Genomic DNA, 21,266 nt, shown 5'->3' with positions numbered 1-21,266 from the left:
GCCAACCTCATTTTAAATTGCTTTTTGTTCTTTTTCCTTTACCTCATTTTTATGCCATTTATACAGTCATGCAAATTTTATGACATAGATGTCATTGAGGCAAAAAATAATATTGCAAAAATGTATCAATTTTTAAACAGGAAAAACTCAGTGTGAGAAAACAGAAGTGGATAAATAATGACTTGTGGGAAGGAGAATCAAAGTCAAAATGCAAATGCTCCAACTGAACCCGCAAGCTTTCAAATTTCAGTCTCATCCATAACAATGCTGCCTGACTGTATCCTTGGAATCTCTTAGTTTGCCCTGCTTTCTGTTGCTTTTGCTCTGATGGGTATGCCACTCAGGCTTCAGATTGGATTTTTTTTTCCGGACCAGAAGAATGTTGGAATTACAGAGTGACTCACTCCCCAATCACCTCTGTCTTTTTCCCCTTGGTGTATGGAAAGAGTAGAAGCAGGCACTGGGAAGCAGCAAAGGGGAGAAGTTAACAAGAATTCTAAGTCTAGGAAAGAAGATGGACCACAGCCAGAATGAAGATAACACTGACACAGGTATTTCAGTGGTGAGGACTGGTCTTCTACGCAGTATAGCTGAGAGAATAGGAGGGAAACCCCATTGTTCAGGCTTGTAGAGAATCTGCATGGCCTTCCTTGTGGGATAGAAGCACTTCATTTTTGCATGGATGAGAATACTCGGCAGGAGCAAATCTAGATGTACCTGTGTAGGCCACAGAAGCGCAATCCAGGGTTGAGACAAGCCTCCTTAAGTTCTGCGCAGACCACTTTCACACACATTGAACACAAAACCACAACTACACTGAACATGAAAAGGAAATTTTATTAAACATGTCTACATAACATGAGTTGGAAGTTTCATTTAAAAGCACAGGGGAATGTTAAGACAAGTGGTCAAAATAGAAAGGTACTACCGAATTATAATTAGTTCATTTTTGGCCACTAGAAGACGGAACGGAATCTTGTTAGTGCACCAGTGCTCCAGTTCTTCCTGCTCAGCAGGTCGAGCAGTAATCAATCTATGCCCCATGGAAACATGGGCAGAATAGTTCTGGCAATGTTAAATAATAATTATAATAGTTAATAAATAGTTCACTTGGTGCAGGCAGTTATGTCTATGAAGGAAAACCTAATTGTGTACACAGTTTCTACATGTGTTACAGCCCCACAGTAGGAATCTACACCAAAATATTTATTAGAAGGAATTTGGTCCGTACTACGTCACGTTTTCCATAGGGTAAAAAATAAAGTCCATCTATAGACATTTAGCGCCAGACTGACTGGCACAGCCTGGCTAAAACCTGCAAAATGTCTATAAGAAAAAATGGATGGCTTAGATTTCTTGGTTACTTCATTAGAGTAATTACGAGCAAACTGTACAAGTACATGCAACATACAATCTGGCCTATGTAGAACTAACATACATTATTAAATAATCTCTTCTGTTTCTTTTTCCTTTTTTTCTTTTTTTACAAAACGTGCATGCAGCTTTGAACAGTTCCACGTCATGCTGCTCTATTTTGTGAGATCACAAAATTAATGGCCCATAAAAGGAGGGATAACTTCTCAATGCACCTGCACATTCTGCAGTTTTTAGCACATTTACAGAAAAACACAAGGGATTTCAAGGCCAAGAAAGAACCAAAATGAAACAAAATGCAAGGTTTTTTTTTTACTGCACTTCGCCACCCTCCCAACTACCCTTTGTTTAAAAAAATCAAGCTTTGTGCTTGCATCAATCTCAAATAAGTGTAAACTGAAATCTAATAAAAAACATTAGTAAGTGCAGAGTATTTTAACTGGAATTTCCAGTGACAAACTGAACAACTCATACCATGCTCTAACCAGGTCAGACAAATGTGTCAAAAAGTGACACATTATTAGAGAAGCCTGGGTACAGCTGAAAGTGTCAGATGCTCAACTCTATTCCATGTCACTATTTGGGAAGTCAGTTGCACGTTTAAACACATGAAGACAATGACTTAGTTCTCTTCAGGTCTGGTTAGACTATCTTATTACAAATATCTTGTCGAATGTCCAAGAGAAAACCAAAGCTGTTTTTTTAAATCAAGTCCCCTGCATTAGTTGGAGTACAAATCTCCCTCATTCAAAATGTTCATAAAACATAAGAAATTATGATATACAAATGCAAATATATTCATTTTTACATTGAATAATGATGAAAAACTCTAATAAAAAAGAATACATTAAATTACATGTTGGTCATTTATTCTGGCTTTCCACACACGTTAAGATTATGAAGAACCAGAACTGAGGAGCAATTAACATATAGTTGGCATATCATATGGCATTTCTGGCAGGTGAACACTTTTAGAGATGCTTACAGAGATGTACTTCAGCCCTTTTTGGTTCGACTTAGAAAAAGAAAGGAAGGGTCTCTATTAGCATCATGAAGACTTTCACCAAACTGGCGGAATAATACAGCAAAAAAACAAGTGGAAGTAACATGTACAGGAACACTAGGAAGTTAACACTGTCTGTGGTCTCTGTAAAGAAAAGAAAAGAGTGAGCATTTCCAGTTTAATCTAAAATATCCCTCCTCATTACAATTTTAAGCATTAGGGACTTTATGCCAAGTGGATTGTATTTTGATATAGTGCTTTGTTAGGTCAACTTAAGCCACCTTGTAACAAACAACTCAGACATATTTTTGGATAAACTACTACAGGCAAAATTGAAATGATTGTCTCTTTTAAAAAAATGCTCCTCATTTGTTGTAAATAGCTTTCCCCCCCATTGTTATCCTGGGTGATAACGGCTTTGTTAGAGAGCACCTGCTGTTTTGTTTACTAAGACCGGATGCAGGGAGGCCCAGTAGAACTCTCCAGAGACGACTGAGAAGCCCTGCGAGTCAGAGGAGTCAACGTTGGATCCACCAGGGAGGAAGGTGGAAATAATTTATACCAGCCTATTACAACACTGGACAAATCAAGTTCTTCCAGCAGGATCTGTGCAACTCCCATGAAGCATTTGTGATCCATCCGGCCATAGTCTCCCCAGACTATCACCTGCAAGGAAGGACAATAGACAGAATCAAAGCATGTTTGATAAATATATTACTATGTCCCCCCGCCTCCTGAGCAGTAGAAAGGTCATGGAATAGCATTACTGAGTTTAGTTTATTTTGTATGAGATAGCATAGCATAGTACAGTACAGACAAATGTATCACTATAAGAAGATAACATATTTGTATGAATTTAAAATGGTCACATCATATTAAAAAGCTTAAAAACAAACTTAGTGTGGGGAAAGAGCAAAGTAATCCTCCAGATCACACTGGCTCCCCTGATATATGACTGAAAATGCTAGAGACAGACAACATTCACATCTTGCTATAACAACATTGAGTATCCAAAGAGAGCCACAGCATCCCAAGCGTCATATACTCCAGGGGTGGGGCATGTAGGAATGGGCTTACCTCAGCACACAGGAGACTTGGGCAGTTCCAACATAAGGCTTCTTTATTACTTCCAATGAAGGAAGAATATTGGCACTTAGAGCCTCCTATAATTATAACTCACATACTTAACTGGAACCCTAGTAAGGCTGCGGCCCTACATCCTTTGGGGAGTGGAAACCAAAATAGTTTACAAGGGTTTATTTAAAGGCATACACACATATACACATCACACCGAGGTGGGTGGCTGTGTTAGTCTGTCTGTGACAGGAGAAAAGAGCAAGAGTCCAGTAGCACCTATAAGATTAAAAAAATTGTGGTAAGGTATGAGTTTTCGTGAGCCACAGCTCCTGTATCTGAAGAAGTGAGCTGTAGCTCACGAAAGCTCATATCCTACCACAAATTTTGTTAGTCTTATAGGTGCTAATGGACACTTGCTCTTTTCTACTGCTACAGACAGACTAACACGGCTACCTATCTTGATGGCACCACATTTAGCTGTACAGAATAGAAATCCACCAACCTTGTGAAAAAGCCGTATCTGAAGAAGTGAGCTGTGGCTTATGAAAACTCATATTCTACCACAATTTGGCCCTCCCAGACAGCAGTGTAGCTACTTAAGGCTGGGGGCCACCTTTTGCCTCCCCGCAGGAAGAAGAGCTGACAGACAACTTCCCAGCCAATCTGGGGATTAAGGAAGGGGGAGAGCCAAGAGCTTTATAAGGTGGCTCTGCCACTGCTCCCCTGCAGTTGCCTTGAGTTCAGCCTGAGCAGAACATACTTCAAGCTGAGCTCCTCTGAGGCTGGTTTTATTGAAGGTCCTCAGGTCTAGGCAGCAGTAGCCTCCAGGATGAGAGCCAGGGCCCAGCGCCAGGCTCAGTGGTTTGGCAGGGACTTTTTCTTATTTACATTTGGGGCCTGTTGTTTATTAGTCAAGAGGGCTAAAGCAGGGTGAGGCCCAGCCCCTGTAGGTCTCTGGCCTACCTAGGCTCCTCTTCTCCCCCACTTTTCACTTTGTTGGGAGGGAGTACTTCCAGCAGCATCAACAAGGGCTTTGCTGTAGGCTGCAGGGGTGAATTGCAGCCATCTGAGGGGAAGATGGCTTCATATGTAATTGCTACTGGCCTAGCAGGGTGGATACTGGTAGGCCCCCCCCATCTAGGCTACCCACCAGTTACACTTACTTGGGAGGGAGTATTTTCAGCAGCAATAGCTCAGCCTAAGGTCTTCAGGCAGCAGGGGCCATTTTGTGGGAGGGCTTGGCAGTTTATTCAGTTGGGTATGGCCATTTTGAGAGTAGCACCTGGTGGCTAGCTTAGCCTCCTGGCAGTGATGGTCATATTGTGAAAGAATCTACAATATGTACAGTTCTGGGGGTGGCCATTTTGAGCATGGCATTTGTGTGGCCTCATTTGCCTTCTGCTTACTGGCAGTAGCAGCCATTTTGGTGGCGCTTTTGCAGCTTATCCTGTGCTGGGGGTGACTATTTTGAGAGTTTTGGGGATGCTGTGTTCCTATTGGGCTTTGAAGCTCTATAAGCAGTCATTTTTTAGTACATTACATTACTGTACATTTCCATCATGCAACCCAAAAAGGGTAGTAGCCCTGCTAAGGGCAAGCAGCCAGTGAATAAGCCTCCTGCAAAGTGGCCCTGCAGGCTCATCCTTTGAGGATGATGTAGTGGCTGAAGGAAGGAAATACTGGGCTATCAGTCAAGAGGGCTGAAGCAGGGTTAGGCCCAGCCCCTGCAGGCCTCCAGCCTATCTAGGCTTCCCCAACTGTTTTCACTTTATTTGGAGAGAGTACTTGCAGCAGCAGCAGTGAAGGCCTGGCTGAGGCTGGGGTGGGTGGGGCTTGCGGTCATCTAAAGGGTGGATTGCTGCACACATTATTTCTACTGGCTTAGCAAGGATCTACAGTCCCAGGGTGGTGGCTTGTTAAACCCCTTCCACCTTTTCCCTGCTCAATTTTGTAGCTTTGCAGGCCTAAAGAGTTGTTTTTAGATTTTGTCACGCCACCTAATGGCATGCTGTGTTTTTGCATCTGCTGAAATCTGCAAAGCTGTCATGCAAGGCACAGAAGTCTAATATGTGATCTGATCTTTCTAACAGATTAGCACAATTGGAAGGACAGTAGCGGATATGGCTGAAGCTGCCGCAATCTTGTCCTGTTCAGGTGACAGTGGACCTGATTGACAAGGTAGGTAAGTCCACTGGCCCCTAGTGTATGGCTATGGGGGCTCCAGGGGTCAGGTGACAGTCTCCGGACTCCCATGATTAGACTCTTGGGTTATATTGTCTTGAGTCTTGTCTTTGGGTTTTGCAGTTTGGCCACTGAGTTACTACTTGACTTAGTCCACTAGGGACATAGTCATAAATGGAGCAGCATATCAGGGGTTAACCTCCTCTTCAGGAAGTGGAGGAGAAGGATGAGGTGGACCTGAGGAGAGAGACAAGTAAATAAGACTTAAGAGGTTTGCCTCACTGGGCCAGGTGGCTGCTAGCTGACCTCCTTTGGGAGCTACAGCAGCTGGTGGGGCACCGAGCCTTGTCTACAGGGTGTTGGCACCTAGAAGTGGAGTTTCCTTGGAGTTTCCACTGCCTTGGGGCCCAATGGCTTCTGGGTTTAGTTCAGGGGCACTGGTGGGCTGAGCAGTGGCCCATTGACCAGTCAGAATGGGGGACTTACTATAGACCATATATGCTTGGAATTTTCCAATCCTCATGGCAGTTGGATTGTGGGGGATGGAACTAGATAACCCCTCAGCCCTCTTCACGTGGATGATTAGGCAGTGGTGCCCATACCTAACCCTCTTTCATCCAAATGGCATAGGATTTGGAGACCGGTCCTGGAGACTGGTCCTGGTGTTTATGTTTTGAAGCAATTCCTGGTCTCGCCTGCAGATGGAACGGGCAGCTTGTCCCTTGGATTTTCTCTGAGCTATGCTTGCAGGGAGGGCCATGGTTGCTTGGCAATCGGGTTCCATCGCCCCCAGCATGCAGTAAACCTATGACCAACTGGCCAGCAGTTGCTAGGCTGCGGTGCAGGTTGGTCTGTAGGAGTTATGGCTGAACTGGTGCATCTCTCTCTCAGTTATGGGGGAGTGGAATATTATGGGGCTTGCCTCATATCCATTGGCAGCTATCAGGTGACTTAGGCACCTTTAGGTTTGCCCATAAACCTCTCAGTTTGATGTAAGCCCAGGCTATTTCCGGGATCGCACGACATTAATGGTTGGCACGGGAGTTAGATTCTGAGGGTTAGCACAGCGATGGCCCAAGCCCTTAAGGAAGGGTCTGGCATCTCTGCACTTAGCCACTGTGCCGGTGATGGCCAGGCTGCTACTACTGTTTGATGGGAGGTGAGGTCCCTTTGCCTTACTCCTGGTCCTTCATCTGGGGGTAATGAGCTGGGCTTCTCAAGGACACAGCCCTTCCATTACAGACCCCACAGACATGCATAAATAGGCAATGTGGCCTGGTGCACTCGAGGGTAGGAGCAGTCCTCCAGCTCACATTCTAGTCATTCACCTGTGCAGAAATGACCCTGGCTGTGGGGAATGGCCCTTCTGATATAGGCTCACGCAGACTTGCACTTTCCTCACAACAATAACATGTCCTGGTCATTTACCATGTGGTAATGACCTTGGCTCACAGGGCATGGCCCTTTCCTTACAAGCTCAAACAGGCTTGCAGCCCCCAGGCAAGTAGTGGTCTGATGGTTTGAGGGGAGGTGTGGTCCTCTGCCTCACGTCCTGGTCATTCACCACATGGTACTGACCTTGGCTCACAGGGCATGGCCTTTTCCTTACAGGCTCCCACAGGCTTGCAGCGCTGAGGAAAGTAGTGGCCTGATGGCTCAAGGGGAGGTGCAGTCCTCCACCTCACATTGGTCATTCACCGTGTGGTAATGACCTTGGCTTACAGGGCATGGTCCTTTCTTTACAGGCTCACACAGACTTGCAGTGCACAGGCAAGTAGTGGGCTGATGGCTTGAGGGGAGGTGCAGTCCTCCCTCTCATGTGTGGTCATTCACCTGGGTGGTAATGACCTGTTTCCAGCCTTTGCAGGTACACACAGACTTGCAGTGATAGGCAAGTGGTGTCCTGGTGTCCTGAGCCAAAGGGGTAGGCGTAAGGCCAATAGAGCCTTATTTAAAGCATTAGAGGGTGAGCTAGGGATTTATCTGCCCCACCTGCAAATAAGGGCTGGATTTGCTGACCTCTACAGAGGGGATGGTGTCCACCTTTCGGTGCAGGGCAATGACATTTTCTTAGAAGAATTGCAGCAAGGGCTCCGGTTGGCAATAGGCCTCCTGTGGGGTGCAAGGGCCTAAGCAGAGGCTTGGCCCTTGTAGTGGCAGGATTAGGAGGGGGAGAAATGAGCAGAATGAGAAATGAGCACCTTTGGAACATCCCCATTTGGGGGGAATTGGGGTCTGTCAGAATCGTTGGTACTGCTTGATGGCTGCCAGCTGAGAGGGCAGACTGCTGCGTGGCTCCCCCTGTAAAAGTAAGCCCCTCCTACTTTATGGCGAGGTGCTATAGGCTTGGAGGGGGGAACCATTTGCCTGGTCGGCTGGGTCCCAGCCATGTGCTTGGATGACTCGCGCCTGGGGCAGCGTGGCTCACTCAGACAGGTCAGGGCGGAGGTCCAGGGGTGACCCCAGGGCCTGACCTGTACCGCTAGTCAGGCCCTTGTCATGTATACATGTTCAATGATATGTTGTTGCAAAATAAATATGGGTCATTAGTTCCCTGTCTCTTCTTTCCATCTGGGGTGGCAAATTTTGCGAGTCTTAGAGGTGCTACTGGACCCTTGCTCACATCACACCAAGGATGTTTTGCTTCAGTGAGCTTACAGCTCTTTCTGCCTTTCTCTTATTTTGAACTTCAAATAGTTACAGATAATTTCTTTGCCCTGGAGTGTGTCACCTTTCCTAACCTCTGATGGGTATCATGTTTTTAAAAGGTGGAGAGAAATTGTTACTATCTGGAGAACACTTTCTGTAGCTCCCACTGACATAAACAACCACTGATCATCTGTGATACCTAATGACATATTCAGAAGCAGGATAGGAGGCTTATTGACAGAGCACACAGTTTACATGCAGGGCCGTTTCCAGATGGCTTACCTGAAGCCGCTCCATGCCGCAATGTTGTGGATCATGCCGGGGAAAACGCAAAATATCACGTTTTCTCACGCAAGTTTTGCATGACGTCGCGCAAAACGCGTTTTCCCCGGCACGATCCACAACATTGCGGCATGGAGCGGCTTCAGGTAAGCCATCTGGAAACGGCCCAAGTCTCAGATGTGATCCCTGGCATTCCAGTAAGAACAGCTTACTGAGCAGCAGGAATTGGGAAAAGCATCTCTGTAGTTTCCAATCATAATAGACAATACCACTGTAGACGAATGGTCTGTCTCAGCTTGTAAACCTTTGAAAACAAGATTAAGGCTGTTGCTAGGTGGAGAGGGATAGCAGATTTCTTGGTAGGGTTCAGAGAAATGAATGGAAAGGAAATGATTTCCTCACAAGATCAAGGTTTTGTATTTATCTTAGCATCTTTGACTTGCTGGCAACAGAACACATAAGCTGAATAAGAACAGTTAATTTTATATACAGAAACATCTATGTATAATCAACGCTTTCCTTAAAAAAAACTTCCTAAAGTTATTCTTATCCCTCCTTAAGTACTTCATTTCAGGGCAATTTAGTAAGAGTGATGATTTCAGAAAACCCACTTTGAGAGACTGTTGGGTGAGTCAGATGTTTACACTACCATTGATCTGGGAGGTGTTGTTGTTTTTGTTTATAACCAGAAATTTTACTATTCTAAAAACACGGTCTCATATTCAAATGAAAAAAATCACATCGCACATTAAAAGGCCTGCATTTTTTAAAACTGTAGGTGGTTAAAACCAGTCATCTTCCAGATCTATGGCCCTGAAATGCTGAGAATAAACAACAGTAAAGGGCTATTTTAAAAAATATTTATTTTACCCGCCTTTCTCCCAAGCATCTCAGAATCCAAGGCAAGTTGCAATATAAAAACAGTTGAGTAAAAAAATTAACATTAAAACAACAAATTTAAAATACATTAAAATCATATTAAATAAGCAGCCTAAAAATACCATATTTTTCAAGAGCAGAATATTCTTCCTAGCCCAGGCTCGTGCTATGCAGTTTACAACTCTGTTGGTGATCTTTCCGGAGGAATTTGTCTGAATATTAGTCCTGTGTGGACATTTGATTTTGATACTCTAGCCATGTTTAACAAGAACACATGCTACCTGCAATCCTCTTAGAGTTGCCAACTCCAGTTTAGGAAATTCCTGAAACTTAGGGATGGTGCCTGGGAAAGGTAGAGTTTGGGGAAGAGAGGGAGCTAGTGCCATAGACTCCACTCTTCAAAGCTGCCATTTCCTCCAGGGGAACTAATTTCTGTAGCCTAGTTAGTGCACCAAAATCAAACGTCTGAAAAGGGCTAGTATTGAAAACAAAATGCTGGACTAGTTGGAGACAAGCAATGTCCACAGAAAGCAACTGCATACAAGGTAGTGGCTGAGTCCTGAATCCACCTCCTGCAGCCACGGCTTTGTTTTACAGAAACCATCCTTGGAAGGCTCAGTAAGATTGTTCTGGTTGCCTAGCTACTGTGAGATCAGCGGGCATTCTTTTCTTAAAGCTATAAGTGCCGTTTCTATTCTTTTGGGAAGTTTTAATCCTCCTGGGATTTTTCTTCTTAGAATTCAGCTATTTTTGCAAACTTGGGACTTCCTTCAAGTGTGTATAGATTCCACACACACACTCACACACCGCCCCAGTTTCATTTTACAGATCTATTGATGCACACTCTATTGCCTGGCGTGAAAACAGGTATTTGATGATAAATTTCCAGTGCACTGAGATAGTATAATCTTAGACTCTGTTTTTTGACAGACAGTCCTATATAAAATTTGATAGACTATAGCCCTGGTTATTGCTACACCAACTGTCTGAAGGAGTATACTAATATTTGTTGTTAAATATGTATGCTTGCCATATCCCTATTAGGGCACGGGGGTGGATTACCATGATCACTTATTTCTAGGAAGGACATTAAAATTCTAGATTCAAATCTGCGTGTTTTGTTGAGTTCCATAGTTCAAGACAATTATTTAGAATAGGGAATATATACAAAGGCCATTTTCACATGGCCATGCGCCCGGAAGATCGTGCGAAACTCATGGCATAAAAGCGTCTTCCCAGCGCGATTTCCTGGCACAATCCTGATTTCCTGGCCCTTTTTCTGACGGCATCAGGCCATTAAAGGGGATTGTGCCGGGAGATCATGCTAGGAAGACGCTTCATGCTGTGAGTTTGCACGATCTCCCAGGGCGCGTATGAAAATGGCCAAAGTCCTTGGGCAGCTCTCTGTGCACAGAACATGGCCCTCCCTCTAATCTAAAGACCTCCTAAATTTCAAGCAGATTAAAAAAAGGGGTTCGATTTTACAGACCTCCGAATTAGATGCCTTTCTGCACATTCATATGTCTCTCTACTGATTCCTAAAACAGCCATCAAGGAGAAGCATAGCAGGAGAGCTCTAGCTGTATTCATTTCATTTTCCTCTTCTTATAATGACTGGCAATAATATTTGTTTGCCTTTTTGCTGAAAATGTTGCATTTGCCATCCTTCCTTGTTGTGTTCTGTTTGTTTTATTTCACAAAGGGAGAGAGGCTTCCTTTGCAGACCTACCCTGTTAGTCAGCTGTTATTGCCTATGTTAGACATTTTCTTGGGGGGGTGGGGGGTGAGTGGAGTGATTGTTTTCTAACCAAAAGACACCAATATTGCAGCACAGTGAAAGTTGCCTGTCTTTGCAAGGATCTGATTGGAAGGGAAACTGCCATTTCCCAATCCCAGGATCTCAGCAGAATCAAATAAACACAGCAACATCTTGGAACTTGGCGGGAGGAACATACATGAATTCTTCAGGGGAGAGGATTTTGTAATTCCCAAGCATCTTGGATTTGTGCTACCATTCTGGAAAATCAAGGTAGTGACCTGCAGCAGTTTTCCTTATGTATCTTTGGTTCAGGAATTTTGTTGTGCACACCTCTAACCCCTGTACTTTAGCAGTTCTTACAGTGGCTAAATCGGAGGATGATACAAGATGTAATAATTACTGACCTGAAGGACTTTGCCGTGTGGACTTTCATCAAAAACCAGCGTCTGTTGGTATAAAGGATCAAGGGTTTTCCTTGCAATCCTTGTCTTCTTCTTGGCTATGCAAGCCCCATTTTCCAACAGATATACTTTGACATATGGAGCTGTGAAATGTGAGTAACATCAGTTTTAAGTGATGTTTTTACTTTCAAGATATCTGTATCTGAACAAGAAACATTACAGAGAAGAACTGATAAACGATAACTGCTTAAACAATCTATTTAAATAGTTAGCACCTGTCATAATATGATCTGTCATAATATTTTTCACAAAGCTCCACTCACATTTGCCAATTTCGGCCTATTTTATCCACATGATGATGTAAATGGGTGGTATGTACTGTATACATACCGCTAGAATCTTCTGAAAAACACACAAGGCCCCTGAAGTTAGTTGTTTTTCATTACACTGGGGATTCTGATTATAAGGTTTTGAACTCCTAGGAACCTTTCCATATGGCAATGCTTTCCTCTGGAAGCCCCAAGTGTTATTGTGGCAGCAAAGCTATCAGATACTAGGGTTTCCCTACATTTTTGCTGCTTCTGTCCCCATGGGAGTCATCCCTTCCCCTACACCACCTACTCTTAGAAGGCTTTTCCAGAAGTTTTTTTTAAGCTGGCAGTTGACATCCTAATATACCATTATACTGTTATGTGAATTAATGATTTTAAAATCCTGAAAAAGCCCTGGTAGGAGGCTCCCCACCCCCCACCAGCCTCTTGAACTGGATTCTACGTGGAAGGTGCTTGCAGTAGAAAGGCTGGAGTAAGGCAGAAGAATCATGAAAAGTCATCCCCACCATTCTCTTGTGCTAACTGAAACCATGGCAGAGAAATTATGGTGGAGCAAGAAGATGATTTTCCACAATTATCCATCCTCACTGCAGCCGCCCCATACCTGATGGCTTTTTACCCATGCATTCCTGCACCCCTGGCAATGCCTTTTTGAGAGTAACAGAAGACTGCTGTGAGAAGGAAAAACCAAAGAAAGATCCACCACTATGAGTGTTTTCCACTCATGCAAACATAAGATACTTCCCCCTGTGCCTCTATTCCTCTCAGATACCATAAAAAGCATCTGAATATGGTTTTATATGTGTGTGTGCTACACACAGACAAAAGAAAATATGCCGCAACATGTAAACATAAAGGCCCTGGTTGTATGACCCTTGCCCTTCCTGGGTAGCTGACTGGGTCTGAGAGGTAGAAACGCCTCCTTGAGAGAGGGGGTGGTTGCTACAGCCTTGAAACAGGCTTGAGTGCATTCACTTCCAAAGAAGCCTCGCTGGGATCCAGGAGATCTCATTTACTACCAATTAGACTCAAATGTTCAATTTTTTAAATATTTATTAACATTGATTTTAACCTCTTATAAACAATAACATTAAAGATAACAATAACATTAAAGATAATAAAATCAGCTGTTGCAAGGTACAATATTGACATTCCTACGGTATATGTCTGTTGAGTCAATAACTCAGTTATCTGCATGGATTCTTTCAATGTTACACAAAATTGAAAGCTTTATTTTGTATTTGATTGTTCAGGAGGATAAGATGCATCATGATGAACCAAACGATTGAATAAGTTGCACATGTAATTTGTTGTTCTGCGAGGTCTGACTAAGGATGTATAGCCATGAGTGTTCATAGATTTGAAATTTTCATAACATCATGGTTTGGTACACTGGGGTTTTTTTGGTTGTATGTCATTCTTGGCTATATGTTCAATGAAGGGGAGCCATTTTTCTGTAAAATCTCTTGTTCTGGAGTACATTTCAGCTTGAAGGAGGCCATCTGTAATTTTATCTATAATGTAGTGATTCCAATACTTAGAGTACCAATTTTCTAATGTAGGAGGTTTCTGTGATTTCCACTTTGAAGTTATTGCACCAAGTCACTGCCACCAACATCCTTATGAGATCACGCCTGATGTGTGGTACAGTTGAGCTCTGCCATTGGTCCAGAAAGATTATTTCAGGGCTTATTTTGAACATATAGCAATGAGTATAGGTGCCCCTTTCTCCACATCCTTTCCAACATAGAGGGAATTTTGCTGAAGATATTGTGGACAATTAGGTATTATGTATTATTTTGTAAGTTCGTAGCTTGGTGTTAACCACTGGTGAATTGAGAAGATCTGAGGTCCATATAGACTTCTATTTAGAGATGGGCACGAACAGCAAAAAAACACGAATATGATGTTCGTTGTTCATTGCCATCCACAAACAGGGACTCACGAACAACCATGAACATGCCCCTGTTCACAAACATGTTCATGATTGGCTGTTTGTGGGGGCCAGCAGGCTCTCCTCCAGCCATCATCCAAGTCAAGATACCTACTGCACCACTCCCAGAAACCTGACCTGAGCAGGCACCAGGAAAGGTACCAATAATAAATAGTAGCTTGGCCCCAGAGCCTGGCAGCAGCCCGGGAACTTAAAGAGGTAGATCCCTACCACACCACTCCCAGAAACCTTACTTGAGCAGGCAGCAGGAACGGTACCAATAATAAATAACAGCTTGGCCCAGAGCCTGGCAGCAGCCCTGGAACGTGAAGGGGTAGATCCCTATCCTGCCACACACAAAGAAAATTCAAGCTCCAATGCACTCTCTCTATCAAAATGCCAACAGCAACTCTCTCCCTCTCCACTGTTTGCAAACTAAGCCAGAGATGGGAGCACCCCTCCCCCCTGCTCTTTGCTCCCTTGTTGTAACAAATTTGAAGCTCCACACTTGAAAGGGAGACCTGCCTATCAAGCTAAACTGGACTTAGATTGGGGTTTCCAGGGCAACAGCAGGAGTTCAGACAGAGTGCAGACAATCCCTGCCTAAGTTGCCAAGGGAATTGATTGCAGGTGCCAGATTGTCTGGCTTGATGAACAGCAACGAGGCTTGCAACGACCACTTGTTCACTTAGAATGGGGCCTCATGAACAGCTTGTTCGCGAAAAACAGATTGGGCTGTTTGTGGCTTTTTTTTTTCGTATTGCTGTTCGTGCCCATCTCTCCTTCTATTGATGGTGTGAGTTCAGATTTGTGTACTCCTACTGCCATTTAACTTGGTATGTTGGAACTTTATTGTTACAGGTAAGGAGGATTGAACTGTACATTTTTTAAATTAAGCCTTTACAAACTGGCATTGGATTATCTAAAATTTGCTCAAATTCTGATTTAGGTTTGGACAGTATGTCAGTTGTTTTAATCTGTGTGGTCATGTGTTTAAGCTTTAGATAAGAGTACCATGGGATCATTTTTGTATTTTCCTTTCTAGTTCTGATTTTTCAAGAATCCCTTTATCAGTAACAATATCTATCAAATGCATGACATTCGGATGATTCCAGAGTTTTCTAGAAGCTGGATCCTGGCTGGGTGGAAACCAAATTTGAGCTGTGAATGTGGAAAATTGGGATATTTCCTACACAAATTTGTTTCTATGAATATCCCATGCTTTAAGATTGGACACCAGGATGGTATTTTGGGTGATTGTCAGGGGACATAAATTTGCTTTACTCCAGATCAGCTCTTTTATGGATAGAGGGCAATGGAGTGGTCATAGAATGTTCCATTCTTGGGCCAGGTGATTGAACAGGTGGTGGCTGGACAACCTCAAGCATTCCTGGATGAAGTGCATTGTTTGCATCCTTTCCAATCTTGTTTTAGATCTGGTTATTTCAGTGGTTTTCAATCCCATCTATCATGGTATCCTTCTGGACTGCTTTTCTGGGTTGGAACTGGGAGATATTTTTTACAGGTGGTTCTGGTCATATCTGGAAGGTAGTTTTCAGAAGGTGGTGCTGGAGGACTACTGCTCAGCCTCTTGGCTTTTGGCCTGTGGGGTCCCACAAGGTTTTACCTTGATCCCTGTCGTTTTCAACATCTTTACATGAAACTGCTGGGTGAGGTTATCTAGAGATTTGGGCTCTGCTGTCACCAATATGGGGATGACACACAGCTCATATCTTGCACTTCCAGCCAATCCTAAGGAGGCTGGACTGAACTGGTGCCTGCAGGAAGTTCTGGAATGAAAGAGGGCTAATAAACTGAAGCTTAATCCTGACAAGTTGGAAGTATTATCAATGAGCAGACAGTTTTATCTGGGACTTAAGGTGCCACCTATTCTGGATGGGTTGCACTCCCTTGGAACAAACAAGTCCTTAGTCTGGGAGTGCTCTTGGACTCAGATCTACTGCTGGATAAGCAGGTGGAAGCTGTGGTCAGAAGTGCCTTTTACCAACTTCAACTGGTTAGGCTGGCTGCAGCCTTTCCTGGGCATAAAAGATCGGGCTACTGTGGTGCATGCCTTTGTTACATCTAATTAGATTTCTGCATTGCATTCTACACTGCCCTTGAAAAGTGTTCACAAATTTCAATTGGTACTGAATGCTACAGCCAGGATGTTGACTGGAGTGGGTCACAGGAACCATATTACTTCAATGTCCAGCTATGCTGACTCCTAATCTGTTCCTGAGCACAATTCAAGGTGAAAGATTGAAGGACTTCCCACTCCCTTATGAATGTATCTGACTGCTACCCAGGGGCGGCGGGCCTATTGAGGCCAGGTAGGCGGTGGCCGCAGGCGCCGGGTGCCGGAGGGAGCGCCGGAGGAGGTGCGGCGTGCGGGAGCGCACGCCACAAAGCACCAGCCTCCTATCCCTCCCACCCCACGCCGCGGCCGCCGCCAGCACAAGCCCCCGGCCAGGCGCAGCCACCGCGGGCAGGCATCTGCGGCGGCGTAGGCAACCGAGCGGGAGAGCTCGGAGGCCGCCCACCGCAGCAATCGGGCCGGTGGCAGCGTGTGCGCTCCTGTGATGATGTCACGCGTGACGTCATCACGCAGGCTGGTGTGCGCGTGCGCGTGCGCACGCAGGGGCGCCTGGCCAGCCAGCCGGCTGCGAGCGTGGTAAACCCTTGCGCCGCCCTTGCTGCTACCTCTTCCAATGCCCTGCTTTGGGTGCCTGTCCCCACCTTCAGAGCACCAAAATTCAAGAACTCTCTCCCCAGAGATACTCATCTGTCCCCTTCTGTTGTCATCTTCTGCAACTAGAAGATTTGTGTGTGTGTTGTCCTCAGTGATCTTGATTTAGCTTGATTTAATTGTTCCTGGGGGTAACGTGTAGATGACTGGGGAAGGCAACAGCAAACCACCCTGTAAAAAGTCCGCCAAGAAAATGTCGTGATGCGACGTCCCCCCATGGGTCAGTAATGACTTGGTGCTTGCACCTTTACCTTACTTTAATTGTTTTAATTATGTGGTTTTGTTTGGTTTTAAAATGTTTTTATGTTAGCTGTTTATGTAATTTGTTAGCTGCCTCAGTGACACTGATGGGAACGGAAAAGTGTGGTATAAATTTTGTAAATAAATAATGAGAGGTTGAGATTATCAATCAGCTAAAATAATTAATACCATTATGGTAATTGGCAAGAACAGCAATCGTTTTGTTTCTTTGAAATGTTATTACATGGATCCAGAAAGACCAGACTCATTTTGGAGGCAAAGTTTGAGTTGCATTTTGATGAAAATTCAAAATAATAACAGATAAGTAAAGTGCGAGCAGAAGAAATGTTGGAGTAAACACATATTCAATGAACTGATAGTGATTTGAGACTCAGTAGTTATTACAGTGCTGCAAAGGAGGGATAGGAAGTATATATTTTGCATTATATTGTCACACAGAATTGTTCTTACCTGGGGTAGATTTAGAACCAGGCTTTTGTGTGAGGCTTCGTGCTCTAATGACTTCTACTTCTAACTGGCCTTTCTTATCTACCATTCCAATCTGAATGTCACCTGCAAAACAGGGATGTTAGTAAATATCACATCGTGCAGTTATTCACAGAAATAGGCATTTGTTTTATTTTTTAGGAACTTGCATTATTTATTAATTTATTTAAAAAGCGCATCTCAGCTTTTTACAAAAGTAGCAATATCTGTATTCTGATACAGTATAAAATGGTCAAAATCACAATATTGTTTCTGATGTGAGGAATGAAAACTATATTACCAGAGCCCCATATTATACAGTCATTCTGAAGAGTTTTTTAAAAAAAAATATTTTTCTAAAAGCCTTTTGAATACAATTCTAGCAAACCTCAGAGGTCAATGGGACATATATTACTGTGTACTGTCTGCTGCTATAAATATGCTCCTACTGGGTAGATTCCACATTGTCTAATGTGTCATGTCAAATTGCTTATGCTTTGCGTCAACATTGTTTCAGCTCTGTATTCAGATATCTGCTTGTTTTCAAATTTCTGCAATCCATGCCCTATTGTATTGTTTATTGAATGTCCCAGCCTTGGATCGTACTGACTTACACAGTATAATCCACCTTGAGTTTCAGTGAGAAAGGTGGACAATAATAACACAAATAAATAAACCTGCATTAAGGTCCTAACAGAAAGTGATCTTCAGTGTTCCCTTACAGCTTAGCCTTGTAGTGCAGAGATTCTATGACAATGCCTCTCTAGTAGATCTCAGAAAGTGAGAACTGTGAGTAAAGATGCTTTCACATGTGCGTAAGTAAACCATAAGTAGAGGATTTATAGGCTAAAATCAGCAGCCTGAATTGTACTTGGAAGCTGGTGGGATTTTTGCAGAATATGCTGAATATGAAACTGCCATCCTGGTAGACAGGCTGTGGATTTGTGTATTGCTTGAAGCTTCTGAATAGAGAAGATTCGAAATATGAATCAAAGTTCGTGATGAACCAGGCTGGCTCATGGTTTGTGAACCAGAGGTTTGTCACAGCCCATTTCTGAAGAACTGCCACGAACTTTAGGCTGGTTTGTTTGGTTCATTTTTTGGTTTGTCACTGCAGACAGCCTGACACCAATCAATCAGTTTCCTAGGCAACAGGGGATGGACTTCCTGCAGACCTTCTGCTGGCCCAGAAGTGGCGATTTGCTGACCTGGATGTGACATTTTCACAAACCAAATGAACTGGTTCGCGAACTGGAGCAAGTTTGTGAAAGTTCGTGGTTCATGGTTTATGAAATGCAACAAACCACGAACTGCACGGTTCTTTTTTTTTCCCCCAGTTCATGCCCATCTCTACTTCTGACCATCTTCAAGGACAGCCCAATTTTCAGCAGTCATTCCTAAAAGTTACAGCAGCAGGGATAACGATAAAAGACTTGTTTTTCAGAAAAGGGCCCAGTCCTCCAAATCCCTTTTTTGCTCAGGCAAGGTACTAAACTGAACTCCAGTTTACTGGCAGCTTGGTCCTATTCTTGTCTATTTGTTCTGAATTACACAAATGGAGGAGAAGAGACAACTGGGATTTACTTTCTAAGTCTTAAAATTGCAGCCTTATAGTCTTCTACCTACAGATCACTGTAAAATAAACAGAACAATAATAAAATGAAATACACTGTTGGGTACAGGTGGTTTCTGGACTTGTGTTTGAAAGTAGACAAGGGTGAATATCCTTTTGCTATTAGGCAAATGTTTTTTATTGACAAGCCAGAAAACTTAGCATCCTTGCTTTAAAAGTTTTAGTAAGTGAAATGTCTAGGACAGTAGTAGTGTACAGGGATCTGAGATATCAGCAGCAGTTTTTAATGCAAAAGTCATCTCAGCAGTAGGCTAAAAACAACAGAGGTGTAAATTACAACCATGGCCCAGGAATAAACTCTAATTTACATGCATCAGCACGGGGTGCCATAGCACAGACATTTCCCATAGCACAGACAGAGAATTTATTTGTATACCCCAGATAAATCTTCAAAGCATTAGTTTACAAAGCTAAGAAAACCTGCTAAAAACTAAAGGTAGCAGAAATGAAATATCAGCCCCAAAGTCTGATTATCTGTTTTTCTGCCTAAACCATATATGAATTGAATTTAAAACTGTATTGACTACAATCAGCAGGTTAAACTGTGATTTTACGTGTAATATTATACATAGTTTATATGCATTGCAGTTCTATTCAGTTAGATGCAATTTATTTTGGAATCCTCCCAAATTCCACTATCATGTCAATTTGTGTTTCTGTGAATAAATGAGGGAGGTTAAAAAAAAACCTGTTGATAGATAACTGCTCAGCTGTAATAAAGCAAGCCACTGAGAAGTTAAACACTTGGTTCACAAGAAATACAAGGAACTGAGACAGAGTCATAAAGAGAATTCAATCCCACAGTGTCAAATTGAATAAAGCATCTGATGTTTCATTATACAATTAGCTCTTTAATCAAAGCTTCAAAAACATCCTCCCACTAAGGTCACACACATCATCCCACCATGCCTAATGGAACTGAAAAAGAACATGATATTCTGAGGTAAACACCACAATCCTTGGCTTTGGCAGACGTATTTACAGATTTGATGTTCCATTGAAAATGGAGGCATTTCTCTTTGACCTAACTACAGTCATCAATAGATAACAAAAGGGTGATACTAGGATAAACATTAAACATGGAAAAGATCTTTAAAATCAAAGTATTTTCCTTTCACAGTCTGCTCATTAAAGGTGTCCCTGTTTATCAGTGTACATGTAAGCGTCTAAATAAAACGAACGGAAAGATCACCTAGGGTTAAAAATCATCAATATTATGTCAAATAGGACAGGGAAGCAATAGTTTGAGAAAATACATCCTATTAAAGCACAGTATCTTAAAACAATGTCTGGATTTTCATATGCCTTCTTAAATGAAAACAAATCGACTCTTACCCATGGCAGGAGTTGCTAAGGTTTGTCGACCTACTAGCTGGGCAGGTCCAAGCCCATCAAGAAAATCACTGAACTGACTGTCAGCACCCAGCCGAACTCCTGGAAATATTAGGCTGTAGTACAACAAATAGAGAAAATTAGAAACACTTAGCTTCTCTAACTACACAGCCTTGAAGAATATGCAGCTGCCAAATGAATTAAAGAAAAAGAATTATACATGTACAGTGTTCTTGAATCTCTAGATCTTACTAGGGACAAGAAAAGGGTTAATTCATTCAATTTCTTCACATGGAATCTGCTATGCTTCCAGACAGGGTTTTTTTTCTGGGAAAAGAGGTGGTGGAACTCAATGGGTTGCCCTCGGAGAAAATGGTCACATGGCTGGTGGCTCCACCCCCTGATCTCCAGACAGAGGGGAGTTTAGAGGGCAATCTAAACTCCCCTCTATCTGGAGATCAGGGGGTGGGGCCACCAGCCATGTGACTATTTTCAAGAGTTTCCGGAACTCCGTTCCCCTACGTTCCCCCTGAAAAAAAGCCATCCTTCCAGCAAAGAGCTGGTAAATGTTGTTAACCTGCTCAAGCTGAAATATTGTGTAGGACATAATGTATCCTAGCTTTGGAGTTTTACTCCTTGCCTGGAGTGATCTCCTCAAAATATGTGACATGTGTTGTATGCTGCATTCATTAGTGATGTCTAGGGCATGGCAGAAGTGGATATGTAGTTGATAATTTTTGACCACATCATGTATGTTACAAGCTGGACAGCTGCAGCTAATTCTGTATTTAATTGCATGTAATTTTCCTATTATTTTCATAGATACTGATTTAAACTACTGAATAGAATGATATGTTCAAAATTTAACTGTTGCAAAATGAAAAACAACATTTCCATATCAACTGTCAGATCAACCATCACTTATATATCTTCCTTATGCTGAATATTTTGTACTC

At 43.0% G+C, this 21,266-nt stretch overlaps 1 protein-coding gene across 4 annotated transcripts in view; it reads right to left on the bottom strand.

Annotated features, from left to right (window-relative positions):
- Positions 1 to 2,709: 2,709 nt before the first annotated feature.
- Positions 2,710 to 21,266, bottom strand: part of RIMS1 (regulating synaptic membrane exocytosis 1) — a 432,846-nt gene continuing 414,289 nt past the window's right edge. For all 4 annotated transcript variants that reach the window (XM_054998089.1, XM_054998175.1, XM_054998012.1 and 1 more), the window contains 4 exons: positions 20,314 to 20,426; positions 17,331 to 17,432; positions 11,609 to 11,748; positions 2,710 to 3,043 (listed from right to left, as the gene is read on the bottom strand). In XM_054998089.1, the coding sequence (XP_054854064.1) occupies positions 2,825 to 3,043; positions 11,609 to 11,748; positions 17,331 to 17,432; positions 20,314 to 20,426 (574 nt within the window). In that variant the 3' untranslated portion in view covers positions 2,710 to 2,824. The remainder of the gene's footprint in view (positions 3,044 to 11,608; positions 11,749 to 17,330; positions 17,433 to 20,313; positions 20,427 to 21,266) is intronic.

The sequence above is a fragment of the Eublepharis macularius genome, chromosome 1 (assembly GCF_028583425.1).
Source record: "Eublepharis macularius isolate TG4126 chromosome 1, MPM_Emac_v1.0, whole genome shotgun sequence".
Lineage (NCBI taxonomy): Eukaryota > Metazoa > Chordata > Lepidosauria > Squamata > Eublepharidae > Eublepharis > Eublepharis macularius.
Note: the sequence above shows the minus strand (reverse complement) of the source record. Positions and strands in the feature narration are given on the sequence as shown.